The following is a 20,388-nucleotide window of genomic DNA, read 5'->3' as shown; positions in this document are numbered from 1 at the left end:
CTCTTGCGTTGTTGGAAGAGGGTGTTTGCTGTGACCATTGTGTTCTCTTGGCAAAACTCTGTTATCCTCTGCCTGACTTCATTTTGTACTCCAAGGCCAAACTTGCCTTTTTCTCCATTCCAGTCCCCTATGATGAAAAGGACATCTTTTTTTGGTATTAATTCTAGAAGGTCTTGTAGGTCTTCACAGAGCTGTTCAGCTTCTTCAGCATTAGTGGTTGGAGCACAGACTTGGATTACTATGATACGGAATGATTTGTCTTGGAAACAAACCGAGATCACTCTGTCATTTTTGAGATAGCACCCATGCACGCCATCAGACTCTTTGCTTATGAGGGCTATTCCATTCCTTCTAAGGGATTCTTGCCCACAGTAATAGATATAATGGTCACCTGAATTAAATTAGCCCATTTAAGTTCACTGATCCTAAAATGTCGATGTTCACTCTTGCTATCTCCTGTTTGACCACCTCCAATTTACCTTGATTCATGGACCTAACACTCCAGATTCCTATACAAATTGTTCTTTACAGCATCGGACTTTACTTTCACCAATAGATACATACACAACTGGGTATCGTTTCCGCTTTGGCTCAGGCTCTTCATTCTTTCTGGAGTGATTTCTCTGCTCTTCTCCAGTAGCGTGTTGGATACCTACCGACCTGGGGGTTCATCTTTCAGTGTCCTATCTTTTTGCCTTTTCATACTGTCCATGGGGTTCTCAAGGCAAGAAGCTGAAGTAGTTTGCCATTCCCCTTTCCACTTAGGGGCTTCCCTTATGGCTCAGCTGGTAAAGAATCCACCTGCAATATGAGAGACCTGGGTTTGATCCCTGGGTTGGGAAGATACCCTTCAGAAGGGAAAGACTACCCATTCCAGTATTCTGGCCTGGAGAATTCCATGGACTGTATAGTCCGTGGGGTCACAAAGAGTCAGACACAACTGAGCAACTTTCACTTCTTCCACTTAGGCATAGACATGAATAATATAAATAAGCACTAAAAATAACATATTCATAAAATTCTTCTATAAACATACTATTTTTCCTTATGGTAAAGAACAGTCCTCAAATGAATTTGTAACTAACTTCTTACTTAATTCGGAGAAGGCAAATGGCAACCCACTCCAGTACTCTTGCCTGGAAAATCCCATGGACGGAGGAGCCTGGTAGGCTGCAGTCCATGGGGTTGCTAAGAGTTGGACATGACTGAGCGACTTCACTTTCACTCTTCACTTTCATGCACTGGAGAAGGAAATGGCAACCCACTCCAGTGTTCTTGCCTGGAGAATCCCAGGGACAGGGGAGGAATAGATGAAAGTTCACAATGCATGAACATGTGGAAACCTCAGATGAGGAATAAAAATTATGAAACTTTCAAAACAAGAGGACAAATGATGGATAGTCGGAAATGAAAAATGATGAATTTCACAGCAGAACTTGGATGTGTCAGAAAAATCAGGCAAGTAGAAGACAGAACAATGGAAATTACGAAGTCTGGAGAACAGTAAGCAAGAAAGACCAAAAACACATGAAGAGAGTTTCAGCGACCTGTGAAACAAAGAGTGGTCTAAATATAATAGATACAAAAATTAACTCAAAATCGATTAAAGATCTGAAACCATAAACTTCTTAGAAGAACACAAAGGCTGCAACCTCACTGATGTCAGCCTTAATAATGTTTTTGTGGATCTGACTCCAAAGGCAAGGAAAACAAAAGCAGAAATAAACAAATAGGACTACATCTACCTAAACAGCTTTTTTGAGCAGCAAAGGAAACCATCATTAAAATGAAAAGGTAACCTACCTTTGAATGGGAGAAGATATTGCTAGTTGTATATCTGGTGATGGACTAACATCCAAAATATATCAAGAACTAGTTACAATAACAATACAACAACAAAAAGCCCCAATTCAAAAACGGGCAGAGGATCTGAACAAAGACATACAGATGGTCAACAGGCACATGAAAAGATGTTCAACATCACTATCAGGGAAGTGCAGATCAAAGCTACAATGAGATACCACCTCACACCTGCTAAAATGGCTATTCTCAAAACGACAAGGAATAACAAATGTTGGGGAGAGTGCAGAGAAAAGGGAGCCATTGTAAACTGCTGGGAGGACTGTAAACCAGTGCAGTCACTATGGAAAACTGTACGGAGACTTCTGAAAAATATGGAGGCCAGGGACATGTGTGCAGAGACGAATATCATCAAATTTGGTTAGGTGATTTCATCTCCTAACTGAACATATATCAAAACCGTCATCAATTATTCTAGTTCCAAGACTGGATTACCTAGCCAGCAATGAAGAATAGATTAACAGAACGGTTTTCAACTAGAAAGAATCCATAAAATCACTCAGGGAGATTTATCAAACATATATCATGTACAACTCTAACTTCCCACCCACTTCCCCATATGGAGAACTAACTGTACCTCCATGAAAAAGAGAAGAGAAAAGAAAAGGAAAATACTGCTGCTCTAGTATTATTTTCACAAACGACAACATGAAGTGAGGAAAGCATTATAATCAGATGAGGATTTTTGTTTCTATTTTTAGACAAAAACCAGTAACTCAAATGTAATGCCATATCTCCTTACATTACTTTAAAAAAAAAAGAAGATACTAGATAACGTGCTTATGTTTGAAGTTCTGCCCAGAGAGTACGAAGGAAGAGGAGTCTCCGACTCTAGGAGATGCCACCAAAGGAAGCGACAGAAGCACACAAAGCTCTTGCTCCAGTACCGCCGACGCTGCTTTCACAGGCCTGAACATGTGCCTGACCGGCCTCTAAACAAAGTCCACAGGAAGCAGAACATATGTTTCTAATGACATTTCATAAACATTCGTAAGAAATAATAATTGCATCCTGTAATACTCACTGTATTTTCGACATCAAAAACAGAGGTTCCAGCTCAGAGAACAGTCTTAATTGTTACACTTACTCAGGATCTCTCAAAGGTTCTCATGTTTTCCACACTGGTCTACATATCTTATCAATGTCTGTACTAAAAATATATACTAACATCATGAAAAAATGGGAATTAATACACTTCAAAATAAGTTAAAACCAATCATAGCATTTCTACACAGAAGACTATCTGTACTGTATCAAGAAACTCCCTTAGAAAAGACTTGGTAGATTTCTTTCCCAAAATATAAATATTCATTGTCATTTCATGAGAAATTTTACATGACCAACAAAATTAAAACCATCCGAGTGCCTTGTATGTAGTAATCCAAATGGTTTTCTAACCTAATTTTAATTGGAAGCACATAATCCAGTGGCTAAAAGCTTAGACTTTGGGTCAGCAAGCCCTTCACTGAAGTTTCATCTCCACCACTTAAAGCTTCCCTAAAGTACCTAAAAACGTGCCAACGTCCCCAAGAAATCTATCTCATGATCCCATAAGTGTTTCATTAAGCACTAACTCTGAAGATAATTTAGGTCTTACGATCGGCTAAAAATAATGGATTGAAATATTCCTAAAACAACCAAAATTTAGAGAAGAAAAACTCTAGGGACCATTTACTGATTAGAGGATCAACCCCACAACGTCAGAGATGAAGAAAATGTCAGGAAGTTATGTGACCTTTCTAAGGTCAGATAACTAATACATACAAGGGAGGGTTTTAGAATTAAGGTCTCCTCTACTCCTCACATCACAGGAATATAACTGAAGCCTGAAAAAACACTGGGAGAGGTCAAGGTTCAAAAAAAGAGGCTAAAGATTCCCAGTAATTTAATTCTATTCTTAATTATAGTACATTTTACTCAATTTGTTCCTATTCCTCAAGCACTTCCTCCCACACTCCATCCCTACCCACCCAGGCCCTATTAAGCCATACCTATTAATGAAATCAAAAGAATGAAGATCAAAAGAGCCATCTTTTTTACTAGGACTTCTAATCATAATTATCCCACTGATGCTTCAATTATTTAAGAGCAAGCGGTCAGCACTCCCAGAAAACCAAGGCCACAGATACTTTTCTGAGGGGCGATGTGATGCAATGGTGAAGAGCATGGGCTCTGGAGCGCAACTGGATTCCAGTGGCTCCCATAAGCCTTTAGAGAAGTCACCAACTGACCCCTGCCCCCAACAACCAATGTCTCAGTTTCCTAATTTGAAAAAAAAAAAAAGAGAGAGAACACTAGCACATCTTGACTGAACTTAGGCAAACATTAAGCAGATACTGAAAAGAAGCATCCAGCATAGTTACTAGACATACAGTAATTGTTCCAGAAATGTTAGAGCTTTGAGGATGACAATGGTGACATGCCAGCCCCTGTCTGCACCAAGTACATGCAGGAAAGCAAACAGAACTCCATCCTTTCAGGTTACAGAGGTTAACATGAATAGTTACCCCTAAGATTACTATGATGTGCCCTATTTTTCCCTAAATGACAAGATTAACTTGTTTTCCAGGAATTAAGCAAATCAAATATCAGTTAATTTGGCTTATTTTTAAAATAGTAATTGAAGGGGCACTAGAAGTATTTAGTTAGCACATGAAAAATTAAGTCAAATAGATTTGGCCTTGAAAGAAAATGAGCTTCCCTGGTGGCTCAGAAGGTAAAGAATCTGGCTGCAATGCAGGAGACCCATTCAATCCCTCTGTTGGGAAGATCCTGGAGAAGGAGATGGCAACCCACTCCAGTGTTCTCGCCTGCAGAAGTCCATGGGCAGAGGAGCCTGGTGGGTTACAGTTCATGGGATCGCAAAGAGCTGGACACAACTGAGTGACTAACACTTTTCTTTTTTGAAAGAAAATAAAAGAAACTAGATAGTTTGACTTTCAAATTTCTTTAAATGTAAGGTGAAATTATACAAATACGAAATAAAGACAAACTCTGATAATTTCAGGACAAGCGTAATGCTGGCCTTTGAAAAAGTCCCAACTGCCTCTTTTAAATAATTCCCTTCTTACTCATATGATTTATTCATCCCAGAATGTATCTACATCAGTATAATTGTTCTGTTTATCAATTTTTGAAAACTTTAACATCACTGCACAGGCAATATTTATTACAGGACAATAGATAGCAGTTTTCATTCAATACCAAAGAAAATAAATTTTTATTACTCCGCAAGTTGACATAGATTCCAGGCTTAAAATATCTCCTCATGGCATTACTTTACCTGACAAGACGTCCTTAGGCATTGTTGGCAGTTCTGAAGAGGGTCAAGCATCTGTTTGGTGAGTATCTGAAGCTTGACATTATAGGAACTGCTTGCTTTAACCAAAGAAATGACATATGCCCTAGGATTACAATTTCAATCTTCTTAAAAAGCTCTGAACTTGGTTATTTCATAACCAAGAACTATTATCCCTAACAGCCAAGGCGTTCTCTACTAACAACTTAGCTGCCCTACATAAGGAGTCTTATTAACTCTTACAAATTAAGGTACCATTAGGAGCATTAGGGGCTGGAACCTAATTACAGGGCATTAAACGGTCTTGGTGCTCGTCAAGTGTTAATGAGCCAGTCAAAGTGCCCAATTTTCTACCAAACAGTATAAGGAATTTGTTTTCAAATGTTATTTAGACTTTTTTTTAGATTTTCAAAGTGGCTACTCCAATTTCAGGAGGCAAAACTTGAAGATTTAAATAATAAAGTTAAAATGACAAATATAGCTAGCAACCAGTTTCTAATTGAAATGTGCTCTCTTATGCAACAACACTTTTAGTTCAGTCAAGTCAAAGTTTAAAAACCTATACACATTAAAACAGAATATTATAGTCCACTGAAGTCTGTACATGTTCATTAGGATCAAAGAAGTTATTACCTAACAAATAACACCAGAACTTCCTTGCAAAAACATAAATGTGTTCAGATTAATATGGAAAAAAAAGAGAGAGAGAAACTGTACTGTCTTTGTTTCCAAAAAAGAAAAAAATAGGTACTGACCATGTAAAAAACAGCTTCTTTTCTTAAGGTAGTAGAAACGAATAGCAGGGACTTATTTTTTAAGTGTCTAAGTAACAATCAAAATATATAGGAAATATTTTAAAAATTTCTCTATACATTTATACATTGCACACATCTTCAGAAAACTACTGATTTTTGAAAAAATTTCCAGATAGTTACCCTTCCTTACATAGTTTTAACCCTTCTTAATATTGAATAAAAATGCCAAGTATAGATGACAATGTTTACAACTGTTAAAAAATCACTTACTCCTTTGTGATAGAAATTTCAACTCACATACAGTAACTTATACTTAAGGTTGCTGCACTAGGTATTTTAAGATTATTTAAGTATAAGTTGGCCAACAACACAAAATAAACCATTTCTGACATGTACAGACTCTGACACATATGAGCTCAATTTTCCCAGGCAGCTTCTGTAAAAATTTTTGGAAAGGTACACCAGTCAAAAACGAAAATAAAGAAGAGAATATGAAAGAATCTAAGAAAGCATAGGACCAATAACCCAGAAAGGCAAAGAAAAGAAACCCCATGATGACAGCTATGCAGTAGGCTTAAGAATACAGCCTGTCCAAAATCAGTCATTCAATAAACAGCATGAAAAATGAAGTGAATGACACTCATATAATACTGTAAATGCCATTCAGTAGTTTTCAACTATCTGATTAAACATGATAAACAGTTATGGTGAAAGAACAGAACCTACACATTATAAATGCTGACTGACACTATAGAACTCACAGTATAGCTGAGGGAAACTGGGAGGTAAGGGGCACAGAAGGAGAAGGGTAGAAACCTCAACGTTCTGGTTTTACACTGGGCAGCCACGAGTTACTGTTCAAAATTAATGAAGCAATAAATATATTTTGAAGTGTAATACCTAGAGCTATTAAGTAACAGAAGAAAAAAAGTGATAACAAAATTGAGAAATGTATCAGATGTCGAATTTCTAGTCTTTCAAAGCAGCAACTTGAAAGAAAAGAAACAGAGGTATGAGGCACACTGATTACAGGAGAGAAGCCACCAATCGAGAACCAAAAACATAAGGGGAAGAAGATACCAGAAGTAAGACTGGGGGTGGGGGTAGGAAAGAGAACATTACTTTTCATTTTATGTATCTTTTTTATACTTCTGAGGTTTTATTTCTAAATATATGACTATTCTTATAATTAAAAAAAAAGTCATCCAAAATCATGTGTTTGTGATTTTAGAAGGAAAGGGACATATAATGTTTAAAAGTTACCTGGTTTAAGATTAAATATTGTTGATTTATTTTCAAAGATTTGCAGTAGATAGAGAATAGCATCAGACTTTTAATATCTATTTGCCAGTATTTATTCAATCATATGAATCCAAACATACATTCTTATGTTGCTACATTAAAACCATGAGTTGTTATAAGAGATATTTCCCCTAATCTCAAAATCATGAAGTTGATTCCTTTATTTCTGAGGTCCCCTCACCCTTGCCAAGGTTCTATTATTAACCTGTAACATTATATAAATAAGCCATGTACTTACAATACTTAAAATTCTCCTGAATTATAAGTTATGTATCTTTAGAAGATGAATTACTGTGATATAAGATAGAGCTATTTAATATTGTGATCAAGTCATATAATCTGATTTTGTAAAAATTTCTTCACGAATTTAGGAAGCTTTCAACTCCTGTGTTAGCGAGCATCTCTCAGTTCTCATCCCCTCCGATTCTCCTCTTTAGAGGTGCTAATGAAAACACAGACAACACATCAGGCTAAGTAGTGAAGAAAAAACTAAGGTTAGGAATGATCTCTGTCCATTACTATTTGCATTCTAACCTTCAGGGAACTCTAGGAGTAACATACTTATCCTATGTAATTTGGTTTCAAAACTGCTAGTTACAAATACTGTAAAAATCACACAAGCATGAACTGCTCAGTATAGCAGGGAGATGGACAGCAGACTTTATAATCAGACCAAAATGAGTTCAAACCATGGTTCTACTACTCAGTAAAAGCACAAACTTGGGCAAATCATTTAAATCCTTTTGAGAGTCTTCTAAATTAAGAATAATAACCAGTGTTTGCATATGTTAGGGAATTTAAGATGTTAAATCACATCTCCAACAGTACTGGGTAAAGACTAGTTTCCTTAGACTCTCAGCCTCTCCAGTTTACAGGGACATTCATCAGTACATTTTGTGACTTTAGTGTGCCATATCACAAGTGAATTAGCTGAATGATTGTTTTTGCTCGCTGTTTCATCATTATATTATCAGGTCTCATTAGAGGAGAAGCTAATGTATTAAAAAAACTCTTAAGCTGGATATTTACTCTTGTTGCATATACATACACACATATATATGCACATATATATACATGAGAAATATGATAATAAAGAAACTCAGGGTAAAATAATTAGATAAGAAATATATACGGTTTAATATGGGCTCAGTCTCATATTTTAAATGCAGTTTCCATGTTTTAGTTTTGGCCCTGAGGTTACATGTACTTCCCCCTATCAGACCCCTTCCTTTCTCAACTGCAAGCAAGAATGGCATAAAATTTCTCTTGCTCCATGTTCAAGAAAAGATTTTAAGTGCACATAAATTAAGAGAAAAAATGTGTTAATGAGTTTCAGTCAATTCAGAAATGGTATACTTTCCAGTTTAGACAAGAATTGAGGTCTAGAAAAATAGAGGATCCTGAATAAGGATGAGACCAAAAGGAGAAAGGTTAGAAAAACAGGAGGGAAATTGGTGAAAGAATAACAACAGTGGCTATATATTCAACACTTGATGTGACAACCAGACGCTCTAAGGAAACCATCTCTTACTGTGAACAACCTCACAAGCAGGCATAATTACCTCCACTGATAGATGAGCAAACTGAAATCCAGAAAGGTTAAATGATCTATCCAAAGTCACTTGGGCAGGAAGCAGCACAGCCAGAATGCAAACTGAAGTCTGTCTGACTCCAAGGAAAGTCAACTCTTCATCACACAAACTATGTTGGGAATTTAAATTTCCAGGACATCAAAATTTTGCTAGCGGGCAGTTATCTTTCCCTTCAGTTGTACAAGAGAAAACAAAAACTAGGTATATGAACAGTTTATGTCCTTGATGACTTCCCTAGTCACTTCCCTGGTGACTCAGATGGTAAAGAATCTGCCTGCACTGTAGTAGAGCAGGGTTCCATCCCTGCGTCGGGAAGATCCCGAGAAGGAAATGGCAACCTATTCCATGGTTCTTGCTTGGAGAATTCCATGGACAGAGGAGTCTGCTGAGCCATAGTTCATGGGGTAACAGACACGACTGAGTGACTAACACAACCAACAACATGTCCGTGATGAACAGCCCCCTACCCCACTTTATTTTCTCCTGTTATTCAAATGCATAAAACGGAGATTTAAGAAAGGAGGAAGGGTGAGAGGGACAGCGGTGAGGGGGAAGGAAAGCCATAGAATGTGCTTTCTTAGTGTGAACTACCATCTGTTTGTCTGCATTCTTTTCTTTCTCCTGTTCCTCCCAGCAGTATGACTTAACTCAGACACAATCATACTGAACTGCCCTTCATAGTCCATGGAGAGAGAATTAGAAAAAAACATATAAATTTAACTCCCAAATACATACATTGTGCTTTACACGAGCCCCTTTTAAATTCTAAGAATTCCAATGACACACTGATCTACTTCTGTTTCTGCAGAGTTACAGACTTACCATGAAATTTTGAGGCTTCAGGATCATTCACATTGATAGCAATTAATTTCCAGTCTGTTTCACCCTGATCGATAAGAGCCAAAACTCCAAGGATCTTCACATGAACAACTTCTCCACGAGAAAGAACCTTTAAAGAGAAAAGAAACTCAGAATCTGCAAGGCTTTGGAGAAGTTTACTCATATTTTATAAAAATTCATATGAAAAATTAAAAGCACTACAGATTGAAACTTAATAAAGCTTTAATAATTAAAATTATTATAAACTCCATCATAAAGCCTTTTATGATATACTTTTTAGAACAGATATCTTAATCCCTTTTTAGAAACTGAAATTATGTATAGATCTTAAAATTTAATGTAGCAGGCGCAGAAACTCATACTAAGCAGGAAATAAAGCCAGGTACATCATGTTATAGTATAAATCCGGCTTCTGCCACTTAGGGGTAAAAAGAGACATGAGAATTCTTTGAAACTGCTTAACAGTACCTTTTTTGCAAGCTATATTTATCAGTTACTAATGGAAAGTAAAATTTTACCATATCTGAATGCAGCCTTAAGATAATGAATGACAATCAAAGAATTATGAATATGTTAGAGATACAGACAAAGCAGATTTCACAAAATGTGTTAAAAAAGATTTTAAGAGAAATCAAGAAATAGCACGATGTTGAAGCAGATGTTCCTTGCGCTAAAGAATTTCAGTGGTTCCTTTAAGTTGCCAACACCTAGTTAATATGCATGCATTCCTTCTGTAGCCTTTTATTTTTAAAGGTTTATTTGGCTATAGAATTTCACTGTAAGCTGAAATCTGAACACATGCTTCAGAATAATTCCTTCAAGATTTAAAATGCAGTTTTACAACTGGAAATCAAGGTATGCAAATTAAAGCCACTGTTGTGTCTTGAAATTATTTGAGAGAAAAAAGCAGATCTTAAACCATAAAGTCATATACATCTTTTCCCGAACATTGGAAAATGAATCTAAAATCTTAATATAACCTGCATGAAGCTGAAATCAGTTTATCCAACAGATTAATGTGACTGTATAAATTAAACTGAAATACCACTTTTAGGAGGACATACACAACTATATTGACCAGATTCTCACATGTTTAGGCTGTATTAAGTTAACCAAGCACTATATTAGACACTGTGTATACAAAAAGGAAGCACCTCCTTTCTTAAAGGTTTGCAATCATGTTGGGGAGACTTACACACCTTGTGCCAGGAGGTCCTTTATAAAACAAAAATGTTCAAAGTTATCCCATAACCATCAAGGAAAGGTGACTACACTGGCTAACTCACTGATAAACTAGATCACTGGTTCTCAACCAGAGGCAATTTCACTCTCTAGAGGACATTTGGCAATGTCTAGGACACTTTTGGTTGTCACAGCTTGGTGGGTATTATTAGCATCTAGTGACAAGAGGCCAGGGATGCTGTTCAGGATAGTCTCCTGTAACAGAAACATCCACCCAAACTGTCAACAGTGCCACAGCCGAGGAGCCTGCAGTAGACTCTGGGGGCAGGGGTGTCTATCAGAATTACTGGAAACCAGAAAATTCTGAAAGAGATGGGAATACGAGACTCCCTGACTTGCCTCTTGAAAAACTTGTATGCAGGTCAGGAAGCAACAGTTAGAACTGGACAGGTAACAATAGACTGGTTCCAAATAGGAAAAGGAGTACGTCAAGGCTGTATATTGTCACCCTGCTTATTTAACTTATATGCAGAGTACATCATGAGAAACCCTGGGCTGGAAGAAGCACAAACTGGAATCAAGATTGTCGGGAGAAATATCAATCACCTCAGATATGCAGATGACACCACTGTTATGGCAGAAAGTGAAGAGGAACTAAAGAGCCTCTTGATGAAAGTGAAAGAAGAGAGTGAAAAAGTTGGCTTAAAGCTCAACATTCAGAAAACTAAGAACATGGATTCCGGTCCCATCACTTCATGGCAGATAGATGGGGCAACAGTGGAAACGGTGGCTGACTTTATTTTTCTGGGCTCCAAAATCACTGCAGATGGTGATTGCGGCAATGAACTTAAAAGACATTTACTCCTTGGAAGGAAAGTTATGACCAACCTAGACAGCATATTAAAAAGCAGAGATATTACTTTATCAACAAAGGTCCCTCTAGTCAAGGCTATGGTTTTTCCAGTGGTCATGTACGGATGTGAGAGTTGGACTATAAAGAAAGCTGACCCCAATGTTCATCGCAGCACTGTTTATAATAGCCAGGACATGGAAACAACCTAGATGTCCATCAGCAGATGAATGGATAAGAAAGCTGTGGTACATACACACAATGGAGTATTACTCAGCCGTTAAAAAGAATTCATTTGAATCAGTTCTGATGAGATGGATGAAACTGGAGCCGATTATACAGAGTGAAGTAAGCCAGAAAGAAAAACGCCAGTACAGTATACTAACACATATATATGGAATTTAGAAAGATGGCAATGACGACCCTGTATGCAAGACAGGAAAAAAGACACAGCTGTGTATAACGGACTTTTGGACTCAGAGGGAGAGGGAGAGGGTGGGATGATTTGGGAGAATGGCATTCTGTCATGTATACTATCATGTAAGAATTGAATCGCCAGTCTATGTCTGACGCAGGATACAGCATGCTTGGGGCTGGTGCATGGGGATGACCCAGAGAGATGTTATGGGGAGGGAGGCGGGAGGGGGGTTCATGTTTGAGAACACATGTAAGAATTAAAGATTTTAAAATTTAAAAAATAAAATAAAGAAAGCTGAGCACTGAAGAATTGATGCTTTTGAATTGTGGTGTTAGAGAAGAGTCTTGAGAGACCCTTGGACTGCAAGGAGATCCAACCAGTCCATCCTAAAGGACACCAGTCCTGGGTGTTCACTGGAAGGATTGATGTTGAAGCTGAAACTCCAATACTTTGGCCACCTGATGTGAAGAGCTGACTGAGTGGAAAAGACCCTGATGCTGGGAAAGATCGAGGGCAGGAGGAGAAGGGGATGACAGAGGATGAGATGGTTGGATGGCATCATTGACTCGATAGACATGGATTTGGGTGGACTCCGGGAGTTGGTGATGGACAGGGAGGCCTGGAGTGCCAATGTTCATGGGGTCACAAAGAGTCAGACACAACTGAGCAACTGAACTGAACTGATATAGTTTTTAAAGGCACATTCTAAATTGTTTTATATTTATTCACAAAAAACAATTTAGTTTGATATTTCATATAATATAACTTTGAGACTTTTATGGTTACAAGGACAAGCAGAAAGCATGTCTGGGCATCATCAAGCTTCATCAGAATGATAAATGCCCTCTGGTCTCACAAGCTACAGAAGGGGAGTAGACAAAACACAGTCTTGCTATATATAACACATTTAAAATCTGAAAGAAAATTCTCTCAATCAAAACAAAAACTCAGGATAAGACGCTTAGCGACAAATGGTAAAAGTCTAATGAAGATCCCACAATTCAATTCCCACAAATTTTGCAGAACACGTAACATTAGACATCAAATGAATAATACTTCTCAAAGAACTTATCCTTAAAAATGTCTGTATCTGTGATTTTAAGTCTATTATCAACTTCCAGGACTCTGCTCCTTTTCCTTTGCGCATTTACAAACGGTGTTAAAAGAGGCTTTCTTTCTATGATGTTCCTCACAGGTGCTTTAAGGACTAGCCCAGGCACAGCCAAGCACAAGACAAAGGAGCACAGCCTCAACACCAGGTCCTCCCTGATGGCTCAGAGGGTAAAGCATCTGCCTGCAGTGTAGGAGACCTGGGTTCGATTGCTGAATCAGGACGATCCCCTGGAGAAGGGAATGGCAAACCACTCCAGTATTCTTGCCTGGAGAATCTCATGGACAGAGAAGCCTGGTGGGCTACAGTCCATGAGGTTGCAAAGACTTGGACATGACTGAAGCCACTTAGCACGCACGCAGTCTCAACCAAGGTCCACTGTTTAGGTGGTGATCAAGCAATTCATGTGGGCTTCCCTGGTGTCTCAGAGGATAAAGCATCTGCCTGCAATGCAGGAGACCTGGGTTCGATCCCTGGGTTGAGAAGATCCTCTGGAGAAGGAAAAGGCAACCCACTCCAGTATTCTTGCCTGGAGAATCCCATGGACAGAGGAGCCTGGCAGGGGTCCACGGGGTTGCAAAGAGTCGGACATGACTGAGCGACTTCACTTTCTTTTCTTTCAAATATTATTTCAGGTCTCATTAACTAAAGAAATAAATTGCTTTGGATATAAGATGAGACCTATTTTCTCAGTTCCATTATAAAACTCTGCATCTACTCTGCAAGGAAATTAGTGCACACAGCAGATACTGTTACTAATTCCTTGGGAATCATACAGTTGACCTTGTTTCAAAAATGAGTTTACATTCTGCAACAAGAATACAGATATGCCTCAAAATTTTACACAGAACTAGACTAGGGTTATCATAGACTGTTCTAGCCATTATACAAAAACATCTCAAAAGACAGGATTTTTAAGTCACAAGTATGCGGGAGTGAATTCTGGCTCCACCATTCTTAGAGGTGATTGAAATCAATTACTTCACACAAGCCACACAGTACTTCAGGACTTGGTTTCTCAACAGTAAAGTGGAGATCATATCGCATATTCTTTGATGTAAAGAAAAAGAGCAAAGGAAACAAAAGACACAGGAACTATAACATAAGAGGTCTTCTACAGATGTTAATTTTCTCTCTGGGCTCTACACATATCTGCTCACACCTGTCAACTGCTAACTCCTGGGAATCTGGAATCAGCAGAATATGACAGTGACCCACAGTGAAACGTCTATGTGGATTTATATGAAGAATGAGGTAAAACTTCAACTGGACCCAATCAATATGAAAAACCACGGAAAGTAAAACTGCTTAAAACCCGTTATCCTGTGTATTAGGTACATACTGCAGTGTAACAAATTATTATAAATCTAAAGCCTTAAATAGTATAAATTCATTATCTCACAGTTTCCATATATCATGAGTCCAGGTACAACGTTGCTATATTCTCTGGTTATATGCATATGTATATGCATAGACACATACAGCATAATAATATATACATTGGACTGCAAGGAGATCAAGCCAGTCAATTCTAAAGGAAATCAACCCTGAATATTCACTGGAAGGACTGATGCTGAAGCTGAAGCTCCAGTACTTTGGCCACTGGATACAAAGAGCTGACTCACTGATGTTGGAAAAGATGGAAGGCAAAAGGAGAAGGGGGCCACAGAGGATGACAAGGTTAGATAGCATCACCAACTCAATAGACATGAATTTGGCAAACTCCAGGAGATACTGAAGGACAGGGAAGCCTGGAATGCGGTCATCTAACGGGGTTGCAAAGAGGCAGACACAACTTAGTGACTGAACAACAACAGCCCACATATTTTCCAGTAGTAAGGAACTAAACACCTACTATGTACCAAGTATTCTATGTCAAATACAAAGGCATGTTTTCAAGATGAACCATGTACACTTTTAAAAAATAACTTGCATTTAAGACCTGTAATTTTATTTTAGATATTTAATGACTTTGACAAGGTTTAAAAGCCTGTACATCAAGTTTTTTCAGATCCCTTTGTTTAGTCAATAACTAATTAGTAATAATAAATCAATTTATCAGTTATATAGATTTTCATGATTTTCAGTTACAATCTCATTAATTATAGGTTCACTGACAAATTTTTACATCAGCGAAAATAAGATATTTTCATTTAATCTTTTCAGACACTAAATATCTGCATAGGAATTTAAATTAACAACCTGCATCTTATACGAGCCAAGTGGCTCCAAGGATTATACCTTCAGAGTAACAGTTTTCTAGGAAACCCCCTACACTGTTGGTGGGAATGTAAATCGGTATAGCCACTATGGAGGTTTCGCAAAAAACTGAAAATAGAATTGCCGTATAATCCAGCAATCCCAATCCTGGGCATATATCCAGACAAAGCTATAATTCAAAAAAAATACATGTACCCCTATATTCATAGCAGCATTATTCACAACAGCCAGACATAGAAAACCTAAATGTCCACTGATGGATGAATGGATAAAGAAGATGTGGTACATATATACAATGGAATATTACTCAGCCATAAAAAGAATGAAATAATGCCATCTGCAATAACATGGATGGACACAGAGATGATCATACTAAATAAAATTAAGTCAGAAAGAGAAAGACAAATACCATACAATTTCTCCTATGTGTGCATGCATGCTAAGTCACTTCAGTTATGTCAAGCTCTTTGCAATCCCACTGACTATAGCCCACCAGGCTTCTCTGTCCACAGGATTCTCCAGGAGAGAATACTATAGTAGGCTGTCATGCCCTCCTCCAGGGGATCTTCCCTACCCAGGGATCAAACCCTAGTCTCCTGCAGAGGAATTCTGGGATCAACAGATGCAAATTATTATATATTCTATACAATGAATAAACAACAAGATGTCACTATATAGCACAAGAAACTATATTCAATATCCTGTGATGAACCATAAAGGAAAAAATATGAAAAAGAATGTGTGTGTGTGTGTGTGTGTGTGTGTACACACATATATATAAAACTGAATCACTGTGCTCCAAGAGGAAATTAACACAATACTGTAAATCAACTACATCTCAATAAAATAAATTTTCAACAAAAGAAGAAGAGTTTTCTACTATATAACCTTTCTATCAATGTAATGTTACTTAATTTAGCGACTCTTCTTATCACAAAAGAAGACACAGGAAAATGACCAAAGTAATATAACAGACCATCAATTATAAGATACAAGAGAGGAGGTACTCATTAAAATAGTTATATTCTTCCTTCTAATCTATGCATTTTACATATCTTTTACTAACCCACTGGAGAGAAAATGTCCAAAAAATTTTCTCAACTATAGCTTAATCTGAACTAAAGCAAACAATCTGGCCATTTTTCTGCTGGAGAGACAGAAGAATTATAGAGTGACACACACAAATGAACTCTAGCCCCTGTCTGTCCTTATCTGGGTATAAAACTAGAAATGAAGATTGGATGCAGATCTCTTAGGCAGGAAAGGAGAAGGGGACAGGGGGGAGAAAGAGAAGAGGGAGGGAGAGGGCAGACAGAGAGTATAAGGAAGAAAAAAAGAAGTGGAAAAACAAGAAGAAAAAGTGAAAGAAGGCGCAGAAAATCTAAGAAGCGGATAAAGAGGAGGAAATAGGAGTAAGAAAGGAGAAAAAGGAAGAAGAGGAGAAAGAGGAAAGAAGAGAGTAACAAAGCATCACAGCACATAAACAAGCAACAAAGAATCAGAGGAAACTATTAACTAAAACAACAGTCTGGATGCCTAAAGGGGCTAATTTGAACTTCCAGAGATAACTGACTTGATCTTGGCTGCTGCTGCTGCTGCTAAGTCACGTCAGTCGTGTCCAACTCTGTGCGACCCCATAGACAGCAGCCCACCAGGCTCCTCCGTCTCTGGGATTCTCCAGGCAAGAACACTGGAGTGGGTTGCCATTTCCTTCTCCAATGCATGAAAGTGAAAAGTGAAAGTGAAGTTGCTCAGTCGTGTCTGAATCTTCACGATCCCATGGACTGCAGCCCACCAGGCTCCTCTGTCCATGGGATTTTCCAGGCAAGAGTACTGGAGTGGGGTACAATTCAAGCAGGGACCACGCTCGGTATGTCTTTCATTAGGCACATGCTCTGTGCCAGACCCTGAATTAAACCCTGCAATGGTGGGTCTTCTCTTCCGAGAGCTCACAGCCATCTGAGAGGAGACAATGAGGCTAACAACACAGACAGTTAGTACTAAGGAAGCACAGACCAAAGAGCTGGTATGTTAGTCTACGGCGGGTAAAGGGAGCCTTCCAGGAAGAAGTGATGCTAGAGCTGAGATCAAAGGATGAGCAGGGGGATGTGCAGTGAAAAGAAGCGGGAAGTAAGACAAAGTGAAGGAACAAGAGTGTTCCATTGCAGAGGGAACGGTTTGTGTGAAGGCCTGTATTGAGTGAGGACAGACACGTTACGGGAATTAAAGTGCAGTACAGCTACAAGGCAGCGTGCAAACAAGGAGCGGCGGGAGAGAAAGTCAGGAAGCAGGGGACAAGGCCTCAACAAGGACACAGCAGGAGAACAGTCTGCTATGAATAATGGTATGGAAAATAAGACTCAGCAAGGAAACTGGGCCGTGGCAGGAATAATTCAGGTGCCATATAATTGAGGCCTAGACAAAGCTAGCTCCAGTGACAATGCAAAAGGAAGAGATTTAAAGGCTGTTTAGGTCACAGAGTCAGTACTTCAAGACTAATGGGATGAAGAGAAGCAAAGGGTGAGCTGTAAGATTTCTCAGTTTCTGTCTCAAGAGTCTGGAGGCGAGGAGGGAAGGAAGACAGGTGTCCTTCACTGAGAAGAGTAACGCGGAGAGGAGGAAACGAGGAATTCCGTTTTGGACTCAAGTGTGAGATGCCCGGGAGACAGTCAAGTGTAAATGCAGATAGCTGAGGATGTGGGTCTGAGCTGGAGACAGTAATGTGAGAGCAAAACCACAAACGGCTGGGACTGGATCACCAAGGGAGTCCTCACCTGAGAAAAGGAGCTGAACAATGGCTCAACTCTCAGGCTAAGCAACGCTTAAGGGGCAGGCAGAAGAAAGGCAGCCTACAAAGGAGACCAAGGAGGAATCAGAGGAGATTCCAGTCACTCTGATACAGCTGAAGCCAAGCAAAGAGACTGACAGAAGAAGGAAGATGAGGTTAAGGCATAAAATTCCAAGGTAAAATTCAAGTTATACAAAACATATGAAATGGGCAGGTTGGATCTGGTTAAAAGAAAGCTACCAATGACCTTTGTGAGAGCGGTTTCATTGAAATAATGGGGGGATGAAAACAATTTTAAACTGACTGAAGATTAAGTGGGAAGGAGGAGATAGAGATGAGTGTTTGCTCTTTTTACAAGTCTTCTTATGAAAGGGAATATGGAAGGAAGTCAATAAAGAAAAGTGAAAGTGAAAGTCACTTAGTTGTGTCCGACTCTTTGCGACCCCATGGACTGTATATGCCCTGAATTCTCCAGGCCAGAATACTGGAGTGGGCAGCCTTTCCCTTCTCCAGGGGATCTTCCCAACCCAGGGATTGAACCCAGGTCTCCCACATTGCAGGCGGATTCTTTACCACCTGAGCTATCAGGGAAGCCCCTAATAACGCAAGGGCAGTTGTAAATACAGGACAGAGAAGAGTCAAGAAAACAGTGTCATTCAAATGGCAGGAAGGGACAGGATTGAGAACCCAGGGGAAGTCCTGGTCTCAGTAACAGAAGGAAGGGAAGGAGGAATATTTGCAGGCACATCTGTTAGAGAGCCTAAAGGGGAGAGTAAAGGGATGCTTATCTGTGGGTTTCTAGGAGCTCTGTAAAATTAAAGACAACATGCTCTGCTGAGAGTGAGAACCAAGTACAAGGAGTTTAACAGAGAACAATAAATACTGGCGATAAAGGCAGCAGAAAACAGGAGAAAGAATGTGAGTGAAGACACACAGAATCCTGCGGGTAGCAGTAACCTATGAGAGTGGAAGTTTTGCTTGTCCCCAGTAACCTGGAAGCAGGCACAGAAAAAAAGCACCAGCTAGTTCTCATCAGTGTTGAACATCCTGCCCAGATAATGGGCAAGGACGATGAAGCAGGACTCAGCAAACTCATTCTGTAAGAGGACAGACAGCAAATACTTGAGACTTCGTGGACTGTAGCGTCTCTTCCAACCTCCTCAACTGCAGTGGTGGTGCGAAAGCACGCAGACAATATGTAAATGAAAGGCCGGAGCTGTGTTCTTTATAAAAACTGGTGGCAAGATGGATTTGACTAGCCATGGGCTAGGGTTTACCAACCCATAGTTTAAAAGAAGGAAATAAAGATACAAAAAAGGACTGGTGGCTCAGATAGTAAAGCGTCTGCCTGCAATGCGGGAGACCTGGGTTCAATCCCTGGGTGGGGAAGATCCCCTGGAGAAGGAAATGGCAATCCACTTCAGTACTCTTGCCTGGAAAATTCCATGGACTGAGGAGCCTGGTAGGCTACAGTCCATGGGGTTGCAAAGAGTCGGTCACGACTGAGCGACTTCACCTCACTTATGAGAGGGATAAACAGGCAAGAACTTTGAAGAGTTGACGAATTGCTGCCTTCTGAAAAGAACTGAAATTTTACGGCATGACTAAAGTAGAACACATGTTAGAACAACACTCTATGAAACAAACCTTTGAGCCTATTTCACAAACATCGATAGGATCATTATCTCCACAGCAGTCTGTGCTCTCCTCTTTTCGATGGGGATCTTCCCAAGTCTAAAAAACAGAAGTAGGGGTGGAATACAGGTTAATACTCTCTACAATCTCTCCACATTATCATGAAGTTTTACAGATAGTCATAATCCAAGGAAAAAATTCTCAGAAATTAAATAGGCTCAGTGCCAACATGGCAGTACATTCTTAAGCATCATAATAATTAAAACAGATTTATACTATTTCCTCCCATCTGTCTCTCATTTGTCTGTATAATCACATCTGAAAGTGGGTGGTATTTCCAAACACACTCTTCTTCCAAGTTTAGTCCTTGTCTAAATTCATGCTCACTTTTATTTGGAGCTTCAGTTCAGATGTTCCTGTTGTCGTTGCCCTTGTTTCCACAAAATGTCTGAATTGCTGTTTCCATTTTTGCTTTCTTTGACATGGTAACAGCATTGGGTCTTGCTTTCCAGGTTTGAAAATAAACCTCCTATACTT

At 39.0% G+C, this 20,388-nt stretch overlaps 1 protein-coding gene across 2 annotated transcripts in view; it reads right to left on the bottom strand.

Moving 5' to 3' along the window:
* The window catches only part of PPA2 (inorganic pyrophosphatase 2), a 101,081-nt gene that overhangs the window by 42,742 nt on the left and 37,951 nt on the right, over window positions 1-20,388 (bottom strand). For both annotated transcript variants that reach the window (XM_052641914.1, XM_052641915.1), the window contains 2 exons: window positions 19,864-19,950; window positions 9,630-9,756 (listed from right to left, as the gene is read on the bottom strand). In XM_052641914.1, coding sequence (XP_052497874.1) covers window positions 9,630-9,756; window positions 19,864-19,950 — 214 coding nt within the window. The remainder of the gene's footprint in view (window positions 1-9,629; window positions 9,757-19,863; window positions 19,951-20,388) is intronic.

Source organism: Budorcas taxicolor, chromosome 6, assembly GCF_023091745.1.
Source record: "Budorcas taxicolor isolate Tak-1 chromosome 6, Takin1.1, whole genome shotgun sequence".
Lineage (NCBI taxonomy): Eukaryota > Metazoa > Chordata > Mammalia > Artiodactyla > Bovidae > Budorcas > Budorcas taxicolor.
This window is presented reverse-complemented; position numbering and strand designations above follow the sequence as displayed.